We start from the raw sequence: 18,896 nt of genomic DNA, 5'->3' as shown, positions 1-18,896 counted from the left end.
TGGGGAGACGCCTCCCCAATCTCCGCAACCACCGGTACCTCCGCAACAGAATTTTGTCTGTCCAATTGACAGACCTCCATTTCTTGTGCATTTTTCACTTCAGTCTCACAGGAAACAGCAGGTAATTCACTTTTTGCCTTTTTCTCCTGTAACCGCTTCAATGCCAATTGAGCTTTAACCCTTTCAAGGGCAGATGTTAGTGCCAGGATCTCCTTTTCTATAATTGGCCTCTCCCATTTATAGCGTGAGTTTCTTTTCTTCTTTTTATTTGCTATTTTACGACTTATAGAAAGACTTTCTCGCTGCAGTTCTTTAATAGTGTAGCTCTCAAACGTCTCCATCTCCTCCTCATCCTCGGTGTCTTCCGGGGATACATTCTCTCCAGCGTCTAAAGGCTGGGACCCCCCCGCTTCACTAACAGTCAGGCTGGCAACAGCTACTGCCGCTCCACCCTGAGTTAAATCTTCACTCAGAGGAGCACCCTCCTGCAGTTTGGGGGAATCCACATTAATAGAACAATTGGCTCCTTCTGCCACTGGTTGGCCACCTATTACTGTGGCTTCATGGAGTACTGTATTAGCACTTTCAGCGCTCCGGACACAGTCCATACTCAGGGAGCTTTCTTCCCCGGGGAGATCCATCCCTCCCGGGGAAGCCAGCAGGGAAAGCCCCCGTGTAACACTAGAGCTGCGAGCTCACCTCCTGACAACCTGCACCCTGCACAAACAGCTCACTTCTGCAGAGTCTCCGCCCACAGGCCCAGAGCTGAGAGGGGCCACCTTCCCTGTCACAGTTACATGTGTTATATACAGGGTGTAGTTACCATAGGTGCAGGGGGTGCAGCTGCTATGGGGCCAAGAGCTGAGAGAGGCCACCTTCCCTGTCACAGTTACATGTGTTATATACAGGGGTGTAGCTACCATAGGTGCAGGGAGTGCAGCTGTTATGGGGCCCAGAGCTGAGAGGGGCCACCTTCCCTGTCACAGTTACATGTGTTATATACAGGGGTGTAGCTACCATAGGTGCAGGGAGTACAGCTGCTATGGGCCCAGAGCTGAGAGGGGCCACCTTCCCTGTCACAGTTATATGTGTTATATACAGGGTGTAGCTACCATAGGTGCAGGAAGTGCAGCTGCTATGGGCCCAGAGTTGAGAGGGGCCACCTTCCCTGTCACAGTTACATGTGTTATATACAGGGTGCAGCTACCATAGGTGCAGGGGGTGCAGCTGCTATGGGCCCAGAGCTGAGAGGGGCCACCTTCCCTGTCACAGTTACATGTGTTATATACAGGGGTGTAGCTACCATAGGTGCAGGGAGTACAGCTGCTATGGGCACAGAGCTGAGAGGGGCCACCTTCCCTGTCACAGTTACATGTGTTATATACATGGGTGTAGCTACCATAGGTGCAGGGGGAGCAGCTGCTATGGGCCCAGAGCTGAGAGGGGCCACCTTCCCTGTCACAGTTACATGTGTTATATACATGGGTGTAGCTACCATAGGTGCAGGGGGTGCAGCTGCTATGGGGCCCAGAGCTGAGAGGGGCCACCTTCCCTGTCACAGTTACATGTGTTATATACATGGGTGTAGCTACCATAGGTGCAGGGGGTGCAGCTGCTATGGGGCCCAGAGCTGAGAGGGGCCACCTTCCCTGTCACAGTTACATGTGTTTTATACAGGGGTGTAACTACCATAGGTGCAGGGGTGCAGCTGCTATGGGCCCAGAGCTGAGAGGGGCCACCTTCCCTGTCACAGTTACATGTGTTTTATACAGGGTGTAGCTACCATAGGTGCAGGGGGTGCAGCTGCTAAGGGCCCATAGCTGAGAGGGGCCACCTTCCCTATGAGTTATATGTGTTATATACACATTGGGTGGTAACAATTTAGGGGGGGGGAAGAGGGGAAATGGGGGGATTTTTGCCACACTGGTCAGTGGTATAATACCACTATTGTAATGTTGGTGTGGTAATTGGTTAATCTGTGATAACTGACATGCACCTCATCTTAAGGGGGATACGGTCATTAGGTCGACAAGCAGCAAGGTCGACACCACTAGGTCACCATGCAGCAAGGTCGACATGGGTTAAGGTCAATATGGGTCAGGGTTGACATTGATCTACTGTAGGTTGACATGGGTCTAGGTCGACATGACATTAGGTCGACATGGGCTAGGTCGACAGTCAATAGGTCGTCATTGGGTTTTTCACTGTTTTTTGAGCCGACCTGTGCCGACAGGCGGTATTTCATGCCCTACCATCCACTAGGCGTGGTGGGAGAATAAAATAGTGTGCTGAGCGTAGCGAGGCACCGCGCCTGAAGCATCGGAAGTGAAGCGAGCGATGTGAGGGGATGCGGTGCACTTTAACCTGTGTCCATGTCGACTGTGTCGACATTCGGGTAAAAAAAAAAACAGTGAAAAAACCCCATGTCGACCTTTTGACTGTCGACCTAGCCCATGTCGACCTAATGCTTGTGTCAACCTAATATCATGTTGACCTAGACCCATGTCGACCTTGCTGCATGTCGACCTAGTGGTGTCGACCTCGTTGTGGTTGACCCAATGATCCCAACCCTCTTGAGATATGTGTCCTTGTGCACATTTGGAATTACTATTCCATGTAGTGCCTATTTAATGGACTGTCAGTGGCGCACCTTAAACAATAGTATTATTATAGCCAAGAGAGGAAGAAAAGGAACAGAAAACCCTTGAATCACAGAGAAAATATTTGTGTATAGATCCAGTTTTATAATGATTTTTTAATAGATATACGTTAAAATGAAATGTGATTAATTCCTTGTCGCACTACACAAATTATTGCTGCAAAAATATTAGAAAGCGTGTGATCCTCATTTATCCCAAGGTACGGATAATGGTATGTAGGCTTTAACCCCTTGAGTCGTGGGTTGGACAAACCTACCACAGGATGTAGGCCCCCACTCACCTCCACTCCAGTTTTGTACACCGGAGCACCCCTGCTGCTTCCCCAGCCACCAGTCACAGCAGTGACCATAGGCGGCAGGCTTGGGGATGTTCGCGGCGGCTCGGGAGGACTCGGGCGCCTGAACCCCTGAGCACTCCCAAGCCGCCCTGAGCCTGCCACCTTCGTCACTGCTGTGAAGCCACATGGGAGCTCCGGCATATGATCGCCAGAGTGGAGGTGATGGGAGGAGAGGGACAGGAGGGAGCAACAGGGGGGACGGGGACGGGACAGCTGGAGGCACCACTGGCGCTAACCTACTGTATTGTGGTATGCCAGGAAATTTTCCGGGACAGCCTGCTGCGGCAGCAAAGCTGAGCCCGGATTTATCTGCCCATACCACCCACAAGGTTAAATAATGTAGGTCACTTTTCTCTAAAACCGTAATGTCTCCAAAATAAGCTGCAAGAGATTAATATATTGATGTTATTAATGTAACACAAATGCAGGATATTTGCCCTCCATCCCTCTCCCTTCACTTACTGCCTGACTCCTGCTGAACAGCAGGTCCTGAAGCCGAGGCTTCTTCAATAAAGGATGCCGGCGGGCAAATAAAATTAAAATGCAGCACCGGCTGGTGAGCCAATCAGAGCTCATGTACTGGCTGCCGCTCTGATTGGCTAATGCTACACCAGCTCTGATTGGCTCAAAGGCCTGTGCAGCATTTTAATTGGCTGACGGTGCCCAGAATTGAAGAAGTCTGTGCTTCGTTCAGTGCACCGAAAGCAGCGCAGGCAGCACAGTGGAGGCAGTCGGTGGGTGTTACGGTGGGCAAAATGAGCTGCCCGGGCCCTTCCAGAGGCCAGGACCCGGGACAGCTGTACCCACAGCACCCCCCCTGTTGGCGGCCCTGCGGGGGGATCAATGGGGCAGATGTATTAAGCCTGGAGAAGAGATAAACTGGAGATAAAGTGGAGATAACTTGGAAGAGTTAACGCACCAGCCAATCAGCTGTGTTTGAAATATGACAGTTGGGATCTGATTGGCTGGTGCGTTATCTCCTTCCACTTTATCTCCAGTTTATCTCTTCACCAGGCTTAATACATCTGCCCCAATATTCCAAGATATTCTATGGGATTGCGACATATAGTAAATCTGGTTAGGGTTGGTGTATCAGTAGCAAGATGGGTGGTAGTACGTAGTGGGAATAATCAAGATTTGTTCAAATTAACTTTAAAGCCCGAAAAAGAGCCAAATTGTTAATTAGGTTAATCATTTCTGGAATGGAAGTGTGGGGTCTAGAAATAAAGAGTAGCATGTAATCTGCAAACATAATTTAATTTCTATTGAGTGAAGATGTATGCCTGTATATGAAGAGGAGGTGCGAAGGGCCACCGTCAAGGGTTCCAGTACAAGTGCGAATAATAAGGGGGATAATGGGCAACCCTGTCTAGTACCCCTCTCTATGTTAACTGGATAGGACATATAATTATTGGACAATATTTGTGAAGACGAAGCTGGTGCACCGCAAGGAGGAATGCCTCCGGGATCCTGAATTTAAATAAATGTTCTCATGTCACTAAATTGAAAGCCTTTTTGGCGTCAAGCGATAAGATCGCATGAGGTTCTAAGGGTCCAGAGACCTCCATCCATTACAAGACAAAAGGGTTACTAGTGACCTGGCGCTTTAAGCAAATGTGTTCAATTAATTTAATAAAAGCAGCTGGTCGTCCTCCAGGAGACCATCACTCTCCTAAGACAAACAATGTGGCACACCAAGGGTTACGGGGAAAACCAGCGCTCAATCCTCCTTGCTTAAGACTTGAAAAATGTAGTTGGTTGGCGCTTTCTTTGGCACCACAGTTACTTCAAATTTCAGTCTCGCCTGCATATAACGGTTTCTTTATGCCAATACCCCAGGTCAAAGAACTTCTTTGCACTTTTTAAAAGGCAAATACTTACTTGAGGATCCTACCTCAAAAGGTCGGGAGGACGCGTACCGCCGCCGCTCGCCACGCTTCGGGATGTCGTGGATGGTGGGGGTGTTTCAGGAACACATTCATACATCTGAGCAATAGCTACTCAGAAGTCAGAGGCAGGAGGGTATCATTGCATTGCTGCTGGAGCGTCTGAGGCGTTCCTTCGTATCACAAAGATGGAGCGCCTCTCCGCCGGCGCCCGCATGATCCCCTCTCCACGGGAGAGAGGATATCATGCGGGCACAAGCGCTGTGTGAGAGGCACTCACTGGGCTTAGGAGTAGCAGCGCTGGGCTGCCTTGGAGGAGTCCGCGTAGGATGCTGATAACGTACATTACAGAAGTAAGATTCATAGCTAGAGCATCCTCGCGCTGCTGCCCTGAAACTAAACCAGTACCGAAAAATCCTATCCATGTCCAGCCTAGATAAGTAAAGAAGGATTTTCTTACGCTTTGCAGGAGTGTGGAAGCCACCGAAATGCAGTATTCCAATTCACAAGTTACTCATATCCTTTCATCTGGAGGGTATAGTCAGCGCTCCATCCTGGAGGCTTATGAAGACGACATAGATGTAGGCTTCACCTGTGATATCAGTAGCAGAGGGTTGAAAAACATTCAATGAATTATATATAGGGGGAGACAAGACAAGAAACACAAGTGTCAAAACACAGGGAAAATGGGGCATCAACAACCAAATCACTAGCCAGTAGTGATCTAGCATATTTAAAGTAACTGGTTATACTGTAACTTCCAGTATATAACTAGTAAAAAAAGAATCTCCATAATAGAGATCCGGGTAAGAGATCCAGGCCTGCCCCAGCCATGATTAACGAGTTATGTATATAACAATTTATCTACAACAATATTAATTAACATTGTGTGGCTATATAAACTTGTGTAATAAGGTATTAATAGTATAACAGCCTATATTAGAATAGGTAGATTAAAATATTTAACATTCTGTATATGAAGTTACCAGTAACATGGCTAAGGTATCTATTATGATAAGATGGCCAATAAATGCTTCAGTCTTGTCCAGGCTCTTGCGTAAACAAAGGTAGCAAAGAAGCCTCACCTTCGCCCCCCCCCCCCCCCCCACTTAAATTCACCCTGGCTTCTGCTATGATACTAAAATCTTTGAACATGGTTCCAGATAATATATGGAGCCTTACAGGGAATAGTAGCGCAAATTTGCTGTTACGTCTCGCTAGACTCGAGCAAAGTGCTGTAAATTCCTTCCATGCTCGGACCACTTCTGCGGAGTAGTCCCGGAATATCAATAATTTGCCTTCATTCCAACATATGTCACGTCAGTGTCGGCAAGCCGACTGTCACGGACCCACCGGTCGCCTGCTCTGATACGTCAATCTGAGCAGCTCCGGCCGTGACCGGGGTTCACTTTGGACACTCGGGTCCTTTCTTTGAGGTACACTGCCACCAGCCAAAACCTGATTTTAGCACTTGAAACTGCGCAAGGAGCAGCTTGGCTCATACCTGACCACACAATGCAGTTTAAAATGATAACGTTGGAGCGTTCTCTTCTGAGGCTAATGAGTCTTAAGAACACAGTACCAGAACTGAGAATTATATGATTTATTCCTAGAAATACTACAGAGCTTTAAGTGATAAAAATGGTTACAAGATAGTATAATGATTTTAAAAGTACACACAAGTTAAATGCAATTTCAGAAATAAAAAGGGTATAAAAAGAAATGACAGAACTGTATCTTACACGTAAGTACAAATCCTGATGTGGGGGGGTCTCCACAAGAAATCTCTGGTCGCTTACATCCTGTTTGCTGCACCCCCAAGTAGTGACAACTAGGTATTCAAAGGTACAGAGGTTTTATCTGCAGCCTCCCTCATCCCTCCCACCCTTGGGATTTTTAACCATTCTCTTGCTGAGCCTAGGGAAAGTCCATAGATATAGGATCTTTCCCATAAAGAATTTGTCCCTGCTTTGAAGTAGATTTTATACATTCTTCAAGTGATAAGAAGTAATTTAGTGGAGGGGCAGAGCCCCTTTGGCCTGTTGGCCGGACACAATTGCTCTTCCCCCCCAATCTGGTTTATGAGGGGTTTCCGATTTTATCTGACATCCTAACTTCAGAGGATTTCTACAGATGGTCAAACTGAGGGAATACAGGCCTCAAACTCAAACCAGGGTCATCTACAGTTTACCCACATAATAAAAGACCTGTCCTGATTCCAATACTCACAGGAGACATAACTTTACAACAATATCAGACATACATTGATCAAACAGATAATCATAACAGGAGGCATACGTTAATTTGATCGATCACCTGATCTGATCTTTACACCGAACATATAACGTATTTATGAATAAAGTTTATATAGCGAAATATAACTGCCTGAGGTCTTGTGGTCGGAGAGTCATGCTGGGGACCAATCCTATGGGCACTTTCCACAATGAGACCAGTACAATGTTCCCGGACACCTAAAATATCTGGTAGCTTGTCTTGCAGAAAAGTAGAAAGGGCAGGCCCTTTCAAGGTCTCAGGTAATCAAATCACTCTTAAGTTATTACGACAAGAGCGATTTTCTAGGTCATCCAGCTTGTTAATAACAGTGTAGTGTTTTTTTTTGTAACTGAGCTGTCTGTGTTTTAAGGTCAGTAATAGCTCCCCAACACGTGTCTCATTGTTCTGGACTCGCTTAGATATTTGTTTAAGCTGTGACTTGACATCGCTTCAGGCCTGTGTAACATTATTGGTATGTGCATCCATTATAGGACCCACAGTGTCCTGAATAGCTTTAACCATAATCGAGTAGGTAATAAGAGCCTCCTGCTGTGTCTCATGCTGTGAGGTAGGTGTATGCCGTGTTTTAGCAGCTGCATCTGTAATCAATAATTGTAAGGGAAAGTCCTCCCCTGCATTTACTTGCTGGTCTCCCTGTAATGGCTGCTGGGAATGGGGATGAGACTGCTGTGAGTAGCGGCGGCCAGCTTGGGACCCTCCCTGTTTTTCCCTGTTTTGCTGCGTTATAACTTAGAAGTGTCTGTGCCTGCTAGAAATTTGTCCATCCTACCTCAGAAGAGGTCGTCCCAGCACAGGGTGATTCAGTGGTGGCTGGGGCCTCCCTGTGGCTCACTGAGGGGGGCCTCCCATGTACATTTTATTTAATGTATATCTATTAAAAATTATTTTAAGACTGGATCTATACAAAAAATATTTTTCTCTGTGATTTAAGGGTGCTCTCACCAAGAGTTTTCTATTTCTTCTCTTCCTCCCTTGACTATAATAATATCATTGGGTGTTACAAAGGGGCCCTTACAAATCTTTTCTATAACACCATTGTACTTACATACATTTTTTCTGGTAGTGAATACAAGTAAAGCTGGGTACACATTTATACAATCGTCGGGCCGTTCTTCTGTTCTGGGTCGGATGGCCATTCATTTGTATAGGTGTGTACGCTGTCCCTTACGAGCGATAAAAGGCCAAAAATGGTCTTGTCCGTCCATACTCGGTCGGTCGAAGGTTCAGTGATGTTTAATTTTCATTCGACAGGACGGGCCCATATCGGAACAAAAGTGCAGTGTGTACGCACGTTCGATCGATATGCTGACCGTCCTTGCGATTATACTGCCAAGCTGGAATGCCCATGTGGGCGTTCCATAGCTGCATGATCTCTCCTACAGCACATATAGACGGGTTTGCGTCTAAATTTTAAGAAGCCGGCAGGGTGACTAAACTTCTATATAGACGGGTTATGCGTCTACATTTTAATCACCCTTTTACCCATTAAAAAAAATGACGTGGGGTCCCCCCCCCCACAGCTGTAACCAGCACCAGGCTGAAGAGCCGGGGCTGGTATTAAAAAATCAGGAAACCCGACAAATAGGGCTTCGCTGATTTTTTTAGGGGTCCCCCGTATTTTAAGAACCAGCCCCAGGCCAAACCAGCCAGCAGGGTAATGCCACAGCCGGGGGGAGACTTTTTATACAAGTCCCCCGGCCAAAGCATCCAGCCCTCTGACCGGTCAGCCTGGCCAGGGTCCTGGGGAAGTGGGGACCCCCCCAATAAAGCCCCCCCCCCTCTAGGACTTACCTGACCAGGCTGAAGCCTGGTGCTGTCCCCGGTACCCTGTGCGGTGGTCACCGGGCTGATTGAAGTGTAAAAAAAAATAGAATAAAAACTATTTTTACTGTGGAACTATGAGTCCCAGCAAGCCTCCCCTGCATTCTGGGACTTGGAGAACCACAAGTCCCAGCATGCGGGGCATTAAAGGGCCCGCTGGTACTTGTAGTTCCACAGTAAAAAAAATAGGGTACTTGTGTAATAATTGGGCGCCCGATTTTATGATCACATCGAAAAATCGCATCGCATTGCGACCAAATCGCATGTGATGCGATCGATGCGATTTTCCATAGGATTCAATGTTAAAAGGGTAATGTTCATTTCCCCACTATCAAAGTGGGCATAGAGTTGATTTCATATAGCGTGGCGAGCGCAGCGAGCCACCGAGCCCGAAGCGTAGCGAGCGCAGCGTGCCCCGCTAGGGGCATAACTTTACAACAATATCAGACATACATTGATCGAACAGATAATCATAACAGGAGGCATACGTTAATTTGATCGATCACCTGATCTGATCTTTACACCGAACATATAACGTATTTATGAATAAAGTTTATATAGCGAAATATAACTGCCTGAGGTCTTGTGGTCGGAGAGTCATGCTGGGGACCAATCCTATGGGCACTTTCCACAATGAGACCAGTACAATGTTCCCGGACACCTAAAATATCTGGTAGCTTGTCTTGCAGAAAAGTAGAAAGGGCAGGCCCTTTCAAGGTCTCAGGTAATCAAATCACTCTTAAGTTATTACGACAAGAGCGATTTTCTAGGTCATCCAGCTTGTTAATAACAGTGTAGTGTTTTTTTTTGTAACTGAGCTGTCTGTGTTTTAAGGTCAGTAATAGCTCCCCAACACGTGTCTCATTGTTCTGGACTCGCTTAGATATTTGTTTAAGCTGTGACTTGACATCGCTTCAGGCCTGTGTAACATTATTGGTATGTGCATCCATTATAGGACCCACAGTGTCCTGAATAGCTTTAACCATAATCGAGTAGGTAATAAGAGCCTCCTGCTGTGTCTCATGCTGTGAGGTAGGTGTATGCCGTGTTTTAGCAGCTGCATCTGTAATCAATAATTGTAAGGGAAAGTCCTCCCCTGCATTTACTTGCTGGTCTCCCTGTAATGGCTGCTGGGAATGGGGATGAGACTGCTGTGAGTAGCGGCGGCCAGCTTGGGACCCTCCCTGTTTTTCCCTGTTTTGCTGCGTTATAACTTAGAAGTGTCTGTGCCTGCTAGAAATTTGTCCATCCTACCTCAGAAGAGGTCGTCCCAGCACAGGGTGATTCAGTGGTGGCTGGGGCCTCCCTGTGGCTCACTGAGGGGGGCCTCCCATGTACATTTTATTTAATGTATATCTATTAAAAATTATTTTAAGACTGGATCTATACAAAAAATATTTTTCTCTGTGATTTAAGGGTGCTCTCACCAAGAGTTTTCTATTTCTTCTCTTCCTCCCTTGACTATAATAATATCATTGGGTGTTACAAAGGGGCCCTTACAAATCTTTTCTATAACACCATTGTACTTACATACATTTTTTCTGGTAGTGAATACAAGTAAAGCTGGGTACACATTTATACAATCGTCGGGCCGTTCTTCTGTTCTGGGTCGGATGGCCATTCATTTGTATAGGTGTGTACGCTGTCCCTTACGAGCGATAAAAGGCCAAAAATGGTCTTGTCCGTCCATACTCGGTCGGTCGAAGGTTCAGTGATGTTTAATTTTCATTCGACAGGACGGGCCCATATCGGAACAAAAGTGCAGTGTGTACGCACGTTCGATCGATATGCTGACCGTCCTTGCGATTATACTGCCAAGCTGGAATGCCCATGTGGGCGTTCCATAGCTGCATGATCTCTCCTACAGCACATATAGACGGGTTTGCGTCTAAATTTTAAGAAGCCGGCAGGGTGACTAAACTTCTATATAGACGGGTTATGCGTCTACATTTTAATCACCCTTTTACCCATTAAAAAAAATGACGTGGGGTCCCCCCCCCCACAGCTGTAACCAGCACCAGGCTGAAGAGCCGGGGCTGGTATTAAAAAATCAGGAAACCCGACAAATAGGGCTTCGCTGATTTTTTTAGGGGTCCCCCGTATTTTAAGAACCAGCCCCAGGCCAAACCAGCCAGCAGGGTAATGCCACAGCCGGGGGGAGACTTTTTATACAAGTCCCCCGGCCAAAGCATCCAGCCCTCTGACCGGTCAGCCTGGCCAGGGTCCTGGGGAAGTGGGGACCCCCCCAATAAAGCCCCCCCCCCTCTAGGACTTACCTGACCAGGCTGAAGCCTGGTGCTGTCCCCGGTACCCTGTGCGGTGGTCACCGGGCTGATTGAAGTGTAAAAAAAAATAGAATAAAAACTATTTTTACTGTGGAACTATGAGTCCCAGCAAGCCTCCCCTGCATTCTGGGACTTGGAGAACCACAAGTCCCAGCATGCGGGGCATTAAAGGGCCCGCTGGTACTTGTAGTTCCACAGTAAAAAAAATAGGGTACTTGTGTAATAATTGGGCGCCCGATTTTATGATCACATCGAAAAATCGCATCGCATTGCGACCAAATCGCATGTGATGCGATCGATGCGATTTTCCATAGGATTCAATGTTAAAAGGGTAATGTTCATTTCCCCACTATCAAAGTGGGCATAGAGTTGATTTCATATAGCGTGGCGAGCGCAGCGAGCCACCGAGCCCGAAGCGTAGCGAGCGCAGCGTGCCCCGCTAGGGGCATAACTTTACAACAATATCAGACATACATTGATCGAACAGATAATCATAACAGGAGGCATACGTTAATTTGATCGATCACCTGATCTGATCTTTACACCGAACATATAACGTATTTATGAATAAAGTTTATATAGCGAAATATAACTGCCTGAGGTCTTGTGGTCGGAGAGTCATGCTGGGGACCAATCCTATGGGCACTTTCCACAATGAGACCAGTACAATGTTCCCGGACACCTAAAATATCTGGTAGCTTGTCTTGCAGAAAAGTAGAAAGGGCAGGCCCTTTCAAGGTCTCAGGTAATCAAATCACTCTTAAGTTATTACGACAAGAGCGATTTTCTAGGTCATCCAGCTTGTTAATAACAGTGTAGTGTTTTTTTTTGTAACTGAGCTGTCTGTGTTTTAAGGTCAGTAATAGCTCCCCAACACGTGTCTCATTGTTCTGGACTCGCTTAGATATTTGTTTAAGCTGTGACTTGACATCGCTTCAGGCCTGTGTAACATTATTGGTATGTGCATCCATTATAGGACCCACAGTGTCCTGAATAGCTTTAACCATAATCGAGTAGGTAATAAGAGCCTCCTGCTGTGTCTCATGCTGTGAGGTAGGTGTATGCCGTGTTTTAGCAGCTGCATCTGTAATCAATAATTGTAAGGGAAAGTCCTCCCCTGCATTTACTTGCTGGTCTCCCTGTAATGGCTGCTGGGAATGGGGATGAGACTGCTGTGAGTAGCGGCGGCCAGCTTGGGACTCTCCCTGTTTTTCCCTGTTTTGCTGCGTTATAACTTAGAAGTGTCTGTGCCTGCTAGAAATTTGTCCATCCTACCTCAGAAGAGGTCGTCCCAGCACAGGGTGATTCAGTGGTGGCTGGGGCCTCCCTGTGGCTCACTGAGGGGGGCCTCCCATGTACATTTTATTTAATGTATATCTATTAAAAATTATTTTAAGACTGGATCTATACAAAAAATATTTTTCTCTGTGATTTAAGGGTGCTCTCACCAAGAGTTTTCTATTTCTTCTCTTCCTCCCTTGACTATAATAATATCATTGGGTGTTACAAAGGGGCCCTTACAAATCTTTTCTATAACACCATTGTACTTACATACATTTTTTCTGGTAGTGAATACAAGTAAAGCTGGGTACACATTTATACAATCGTCGGGCCGTTCTTCTGTTCTGGGTCGGATGGCCATTCATTTGTATAGGTGTGTACGCTGTCCCTTACGAGCGATAAACGGCCAAAAATGGTCTTGTCCGTCCATACTCGGTCGGTCGAAGGTTCAGTGATGTTTAATTTTCATTCGACAGGACGGGCCCATATCGGAACAAAAGTGCAGTGTGTACGCACGTTCGATCGATATGCTGACCGTCCTTGCGATTATACTGCCAAGCTGGAATGCCCATGTGGGCGTTCCATAGCTGCATGATCTCTCCTACAGCACATATAGACGGGTTTGCGTCTAAATTTTAAGAAGCCGGCAGGGTGACTAAACTTCTATATAGACGGGTTATGCGTCTACATTTTAATCACCCTTTTACCCATTAAAAAAAAATGACGTGGGGTCCCCCCCCCCCACAGCTGTAACCAGCACCAGGCTGAAGAGCCGGGGCTGGTATTAAAAAATCAGGAAACCCGACAAATAGGGCTTCGCTGATTTTTTTAGGGGTCCCCCGTATTTTAAGAACCAGCCCCAGGCCAAACCAGCCAGCAGGGTAATGCCACAGCCGGGGGGAGACTTTTTATACAAGTCCCCCGGCCAAAGCATCCAGCCCTCTGACCGGTCAGCCTGGCCAGGGTCCTGGGGAAGTGGGGACCCCCCCAATAAAGCCCCCCCCCCTCTAGGACTTACCTGACCAGGCTGAAGCCTGGTGCTCTCCCCGGTACCCTGTGCGGTGGTCACCGGGCTGATTGAAGTGTAAAAAAAAAATAGAATAAAAACTATTTTTACTGTGGAACTATGAGTCCCAGCAAGCCTCCCCTGCATTCTGGGACTTGGAGAACCACAAGTCCCAGCATGCGGGGCATTAAAGGGCCCGCTGGTACTTGTAGTTCCACAGTAAAAAAAATAGGGTACTTGTGTAATAATTGGGTGCCCGATTTTATGATCACATTGAAAAATCGCATCGCATTGCGACCAAATCGCATGCGATGCGATCGATGCGATTTTCCATAGGATTCAATGTTAAAAGGGTAATGTTCATTTCCCCACTATCAAAGTGGGCATAGAGTTGATTTCATATAGCGTGGCGAGCGCAGCGAGCCACCGAGCCCGAAGCGTAGCGAGCGCAGCGTGCCCCGCTAGGGGCATAACTTTACAACAATATCAGACATACATTGATCGAACAGATAATCATAACAGGAGGCATACGTTAATTTGATCGATCACCTGATCTGATCTTTACACCGAACATATAACGTCTTTATGAATAAAGTTTATATAGCGAAAATAACTGCCTGAGGTCTTGTGGTCGGAGAGTCATGCTGGGGACCAATCCTATGGGCACTTTCCACAATGAGACCAGTACAATGTTCCCGGACACCTAAAATATCTGGTAGCATGTCTTGCAGAAAAGTAGAAAGGGCAGGCCCTTTCAAGGTCTCAGTTAATCAAATCACTCTTAAGTTATTACGACAAGAGCGATTTTCGAGGTCATCCAGCTTGTTAATAACAGTGTAGTGTTTTTTTTTGTAACTGAGCTGTCTGTGTTTTAAGGTCAGTAATAGCTCCCCAACACGTGTCTCATTGTTCTGGACTCGCTTAGATATTTGTTTAAGCTGTGACTTGACATCGCTTCAGGCCTGTGTAACATTATTGGTATGTGCATCCATTATAGGACCCACAGTGTCCTGAATAGCTTTAACCATAATCGAGTAGGTAATAAGAGCCTCCTGCTGTGTCTCATGCTGTGAGGTAGGTGTATGCCGTGTTTTAGCAGCTGCATCTGTAATCAATAATTGTAAGGGAAAGTCCTCCCCTGCATTTACTTGCTGGTCTCCCTGTAATGGCTGCTGGGAATGGGAATGAGACTGCTGTGAGTAGCGGCGGCCAGCTTGGGACTCTCCCTGTTTTTCCCTGTTTTGCTGCGTTATAACTTAGAAGTGTCTGTGCCTGCTAGAAATTTGTCCATCCTACCTCAGAAGAGGTCGTCCCAGCACAGGGTGATTCAGTGGTGGCTGGGGCCTCCCTGTGGCTCACTGAGGGGGGCCTCCCATGTACATTTTATTTAATGTATATCTATTAAAAATTATTTTAAGACTGGATCTATACAAAACATATTTTTCTCTGTGATTTAAGGGTGCTCTCACCAAGAGTTTTCTATTTCTTCTCTTCCTCCCTTGACTATAATAATATCATTGGGTGTTACAAAGGGGCCCTTACAAATCTTTTCTATAACACCATTGTACTTACATAAATTTTTTCTGGTAGTGAATACAAGTACAGCTGGGTACACATTTATACAATCGTCGGGCCGTTCTTCTGTTCTGGGTCGGATGGCCATTCATTTGTATAGGTGTGTACGCTGTCCCTTACGAGCGATAAACGGCCAAAAATGGTCTTGTCCGTCCATACTCGGTCGGTCGAAGGTTCAGTGATGTTTAATTTTCATTCGACAGGACGGGCCCATATCGGAACAAAAGTGCAGTGTGTACGCACGTTCGATCGATATGCTGACCGTCCTTGCGATTATACTGCCAAGCTGGAATGCCCATGTGGGCGTTCCATAGCTGCATGATCTCTCCTACAGCACATATAGACGGGTTTGCGTCTAAATTTTAAGAAGCCGGCAGGGTGACTAAACTTCTATATAGACGGGTTATGCGTCTACATTTTAATCACCCTTTTACCCATTAAAAAAAAATGACGTGGGGTCCCCCCCCCCCACAGCTGTAACCAGCACCAGGCTGAAGAGCCGGGGCTGGTATTAAAAAATCAGGAAACCCGACAAATAGGGCTTCGCTGATTTTTTTAGGGGTCCCCCGTATTTTAAGAACCAGCCCCAGGCCAAACCAGCCAGCAGGGTAATGCCACAGCCGGGGGGAGACTTTTTATACAAGTCCCCCGGCCAAAGCATCCAGCCCTCTGACCGGTCAGCCTGGCCAGGGTCCTGGGGAAGTGGGGACCCCCCCAATAAAGCCCCCCCCCCCCCCTCTAGGACTTACCTGACCAGGCTGAAGCCTGGTGCTGTCCCCGGTACCCTGTGCGGTGGTCACCGGGCTGATTGAAGTGTAAAAAAAAAATAGAATAAAAACTATTTTTACTGTGGAACTATGAGTCCCAGCAAGCCTCCCCTGCATTCTGGGACTTGGAGAACCACAAGTCCCAGCATGCGGGGCATTAAAGGGCCCGCTGGTACTTGTAGTTCCACAGTAAAAAAAATAGGGTACTTGTGTAATAATTGGGCGCCCGATTTTATGATCACATCGAAAAATCGCATCGCATTGCGACCAAATCGCATGCGATGCGATCGATGCGATTTTCCATAGGATTCAATGTTAAAAGGGTAATGTTCATTTCCCCACTATCAAAGTGGGCATAGAGTTGATTTTATATAGCGTGGCGAGCGCAGCGAGCCACCGAGCCCGAAGCGTAGCGAGCGCAGCGTGCCCCGCTAGGGGACGCGGAATACATTTTAAGTAATCCACGTCCCCTCGCGGGGCTTGCTGCGCTCGCCAGGCTACAGGCTCGGTGGCTCGCTGCGCTCGCCACACTATATAAAATCAACTCTATGCCCACTTGGGTAGTGGGGCAATGAACAGGGCCCTTTTAACATTGAATCCTATGGAAAATCGCGCCTATCGCATCGCATGTGATTTGGTCGCGATGCGATTTTGCCGAAAAATCACGTCGCATCGCATCTGATTGTATGCCTTAAGTTAAGGCATACAATCACAAAATCGGGCGCCCAGATATTACACAAGTTCCAAAAATAGTCAAATAAACATACTGACACACATGAAAAATAAAACTTTTAATACATCCAAAGCCCATACATACTGATACTTACCTATCTTGAGCCCGTCGGTAGGTCCCTGGGTCCGGTCCTGTGCCTTGGTTCTAGTCACCCTGCCGGCTGACTAAACTTTAGACGCATAACCCGTCTATATAGAAGTTCAGTCACCCTGCCGGGTGACTAATTTCGCGTAACCCATCTATATATTGGTTTGATATAAGTATGCCCTAACCCAGCCCATTATGATAATTTTGTTCATATATGACGTGTCAATAGCCCAAACCGAGACAGTGTGTACGTTGGTACAATCTTTTTCTTGTGACTGTTTCGGACGTCGCAATTATAATTTTACAGGTGTGTACGCGCGTATCGGCTGTTGTTTGTGGACGGTCCGACAGGTCTACGGTCGGTCGAACAGTCGGAAGAAAACAGGGATTGTATAGATTTGTACCCAGCTTAATATTGTAGAATCCTACTGGGGTCCCTCCGGATACATTCAGGGGATACTTAATATTTGCGGCTAACCCATTTTCGGGCAGTTAGCCGCAAATATAGAATGATAAATGGGCCCCTAAATCTTTAGTGAAATACATTATTTGTGTTTTATTCTGATTACATTTTTTTTGTTTTACTTTAGGAAATACAACAGAAATGTCCACTGTAGATGAAAACACACATGAATTTGTGACCGTCCTGAATGAGCCAGGAAAATATAAGTTGACGATAAGAACTTCTAGTTCATCGATGTTCTGTGATACCCGAGAAAGTACCATGCCCAGAGCGCTCAGTTTCTATATCCGTAAGTGATTTGTGTCAGCCTTAACACTATCGCTATTCCCCTACACACGGAGCGATGTAGAGCAATGTCCTGAAATTGTCCCATTACAAGTACAGTAAGTACAGACTGAGCTCCGTGTGTATGGGGGTCACAGGGGTCACACTGATCAGATAAATGTCCCAGGAATAGGAATGCGATCAGCTGAGTGTGTTCCCAGCTTTATTACTGTAGCCAGTGAGATTAAAGTCTGTGATAACGGATGCATTGAGCACTTTTACTGCTGTATATTAGTTGCTTTCATAATTACACAGTATATGATGTTGAGAAGGGGGAAAGAGGAATATGGGAAGGACCAGTGAACAGGTCTGAATGTATAATGTCAAATAAGCATAAATGTTTTTAAATCCATAATTATATCAGGGTTGCCGACCCTCCCGGAGTTCCCGGGAGTCTCCCGAAAATCGGGTCCCCCTCCTGGCCCCCCGGAAGGGTGGGCAACCCTCCCGGAATCTGGGGGACCCCCCTGAGTCCCCCGAATCGCGGCATGTAAATGCCGCAATCCGTGGGTCTCAGATGAGGGGGCGGGGCTAAAATGGCACAATCGTGTCATTTTAGCCCCGCCCCCTCCATGGAGATCAGTAATTGCTCCTATTTCCCGTAATGGGGGCGGGGCTTAATGACGTCACAGTCAAGCCCCGCCCCCGACCGGGTAAGGAAAGTCTCCTCTCCGGGCTTCTCCCGGAGAGGAGCATTTAAAAGTCGGCAACCCTGATTTATATCAAATAAGATGAGAAAAGCAGAAAAGCTCTATATAACATAGCTCGTGTGGAGGTGCTCCCAGGAAAGTAGGTTAAGGATTATACTTTATGGAGAGAAAGTTACTCTCTTTTTGTTGAGGCACTCTTTTAGTAGATGATCTATTGATTACAAATCCCTCTAGAGATAGATGGTCTGCAACCAGTGGTGTAGCTTGGTTCCACGGTGCCCGGAGCACCCCACCCCCCTCCCCTCCCCTCTGCTAATAAAATGCACAGATGGGGGTTAAGGATTAGTCCTGCCTGTTCCATACCTCCCAACATGACCCTCTCCAGGAGGGACACATTGCTCTGTTTCTGCACTTCCCTCTTCATTTATGATTGCCATCACCTGTTTCACACAGGTTAATTGATTAGAAAGGTGCTTCAACACAGGTGATGGCAATCATTAATTAAGGGAGAAGTCCAGAAATAGAGCAATGTGTCCCTCCTGTAGAGGGTCATGTTGGGAGGTATGCTGTTCCTCTGGGTACCTTTAGAGATAGGGCCACACTGGCCAACTCACGTGCCCTGGGCTGGTGTCTGGGGTGGTCTGAGACCTTCCTATTCTGTGCCACCGGATGCTGGGGCCATCACTGGTCGCTGCCTGATGTGGGGTGCTGCTGTGGGGGTCAGTT

The 18,896-nt window shown here is 46.9% G+C and overlaps 1 protein-coding gene across 8 annotated transcripts in view; it reads left to right on the top strand.

The window, feature by feature from the left end:
- Positions 1 to 18,896, top strand: part of PTPRO (protein tyrosine phosphatase receptor type O) — a 463,930-nt gene that overhangs the window by 95,269 nt on the left and 349,765 nt on the right. For all 8 annotated transcript variants that reach the window (XR_014473285.1, XM_083180720.1, XM_083180719.1 and 5 more), the window contains exon 6: positions 17,324 to 17,485. Coding sequence is in view for 7 of the 8 variants with exons in the window: in XM_083180720.1 (XP_083036846.1) it covers positions 17,324 to 17,485 (162 nt within the window). In the remaining variant the exon portion in view is untranslated. The remainder of the gene's footprint in view (positions 1 to 17,323; positions 17,486 to 18,896) is intronic.

Source organism: Crinia signifera, chromosome 4, assembly GCF_055691185.1.
Source record: "Crinia signifera chromosome 4, ASM5569118v1, whole genome shotgun sequence".
Lineage (NCBI taxonomy): Eukaryota > Metazoa > Chordata > Amphibia > Anura > Myobatrachidae > Crinia > Crinia signifera.
The sequence above is the reverse complement of the archived record's forward strand: the minus strand, read 5'-3'. Positions and strand labels throughout refer to the sequence as shown.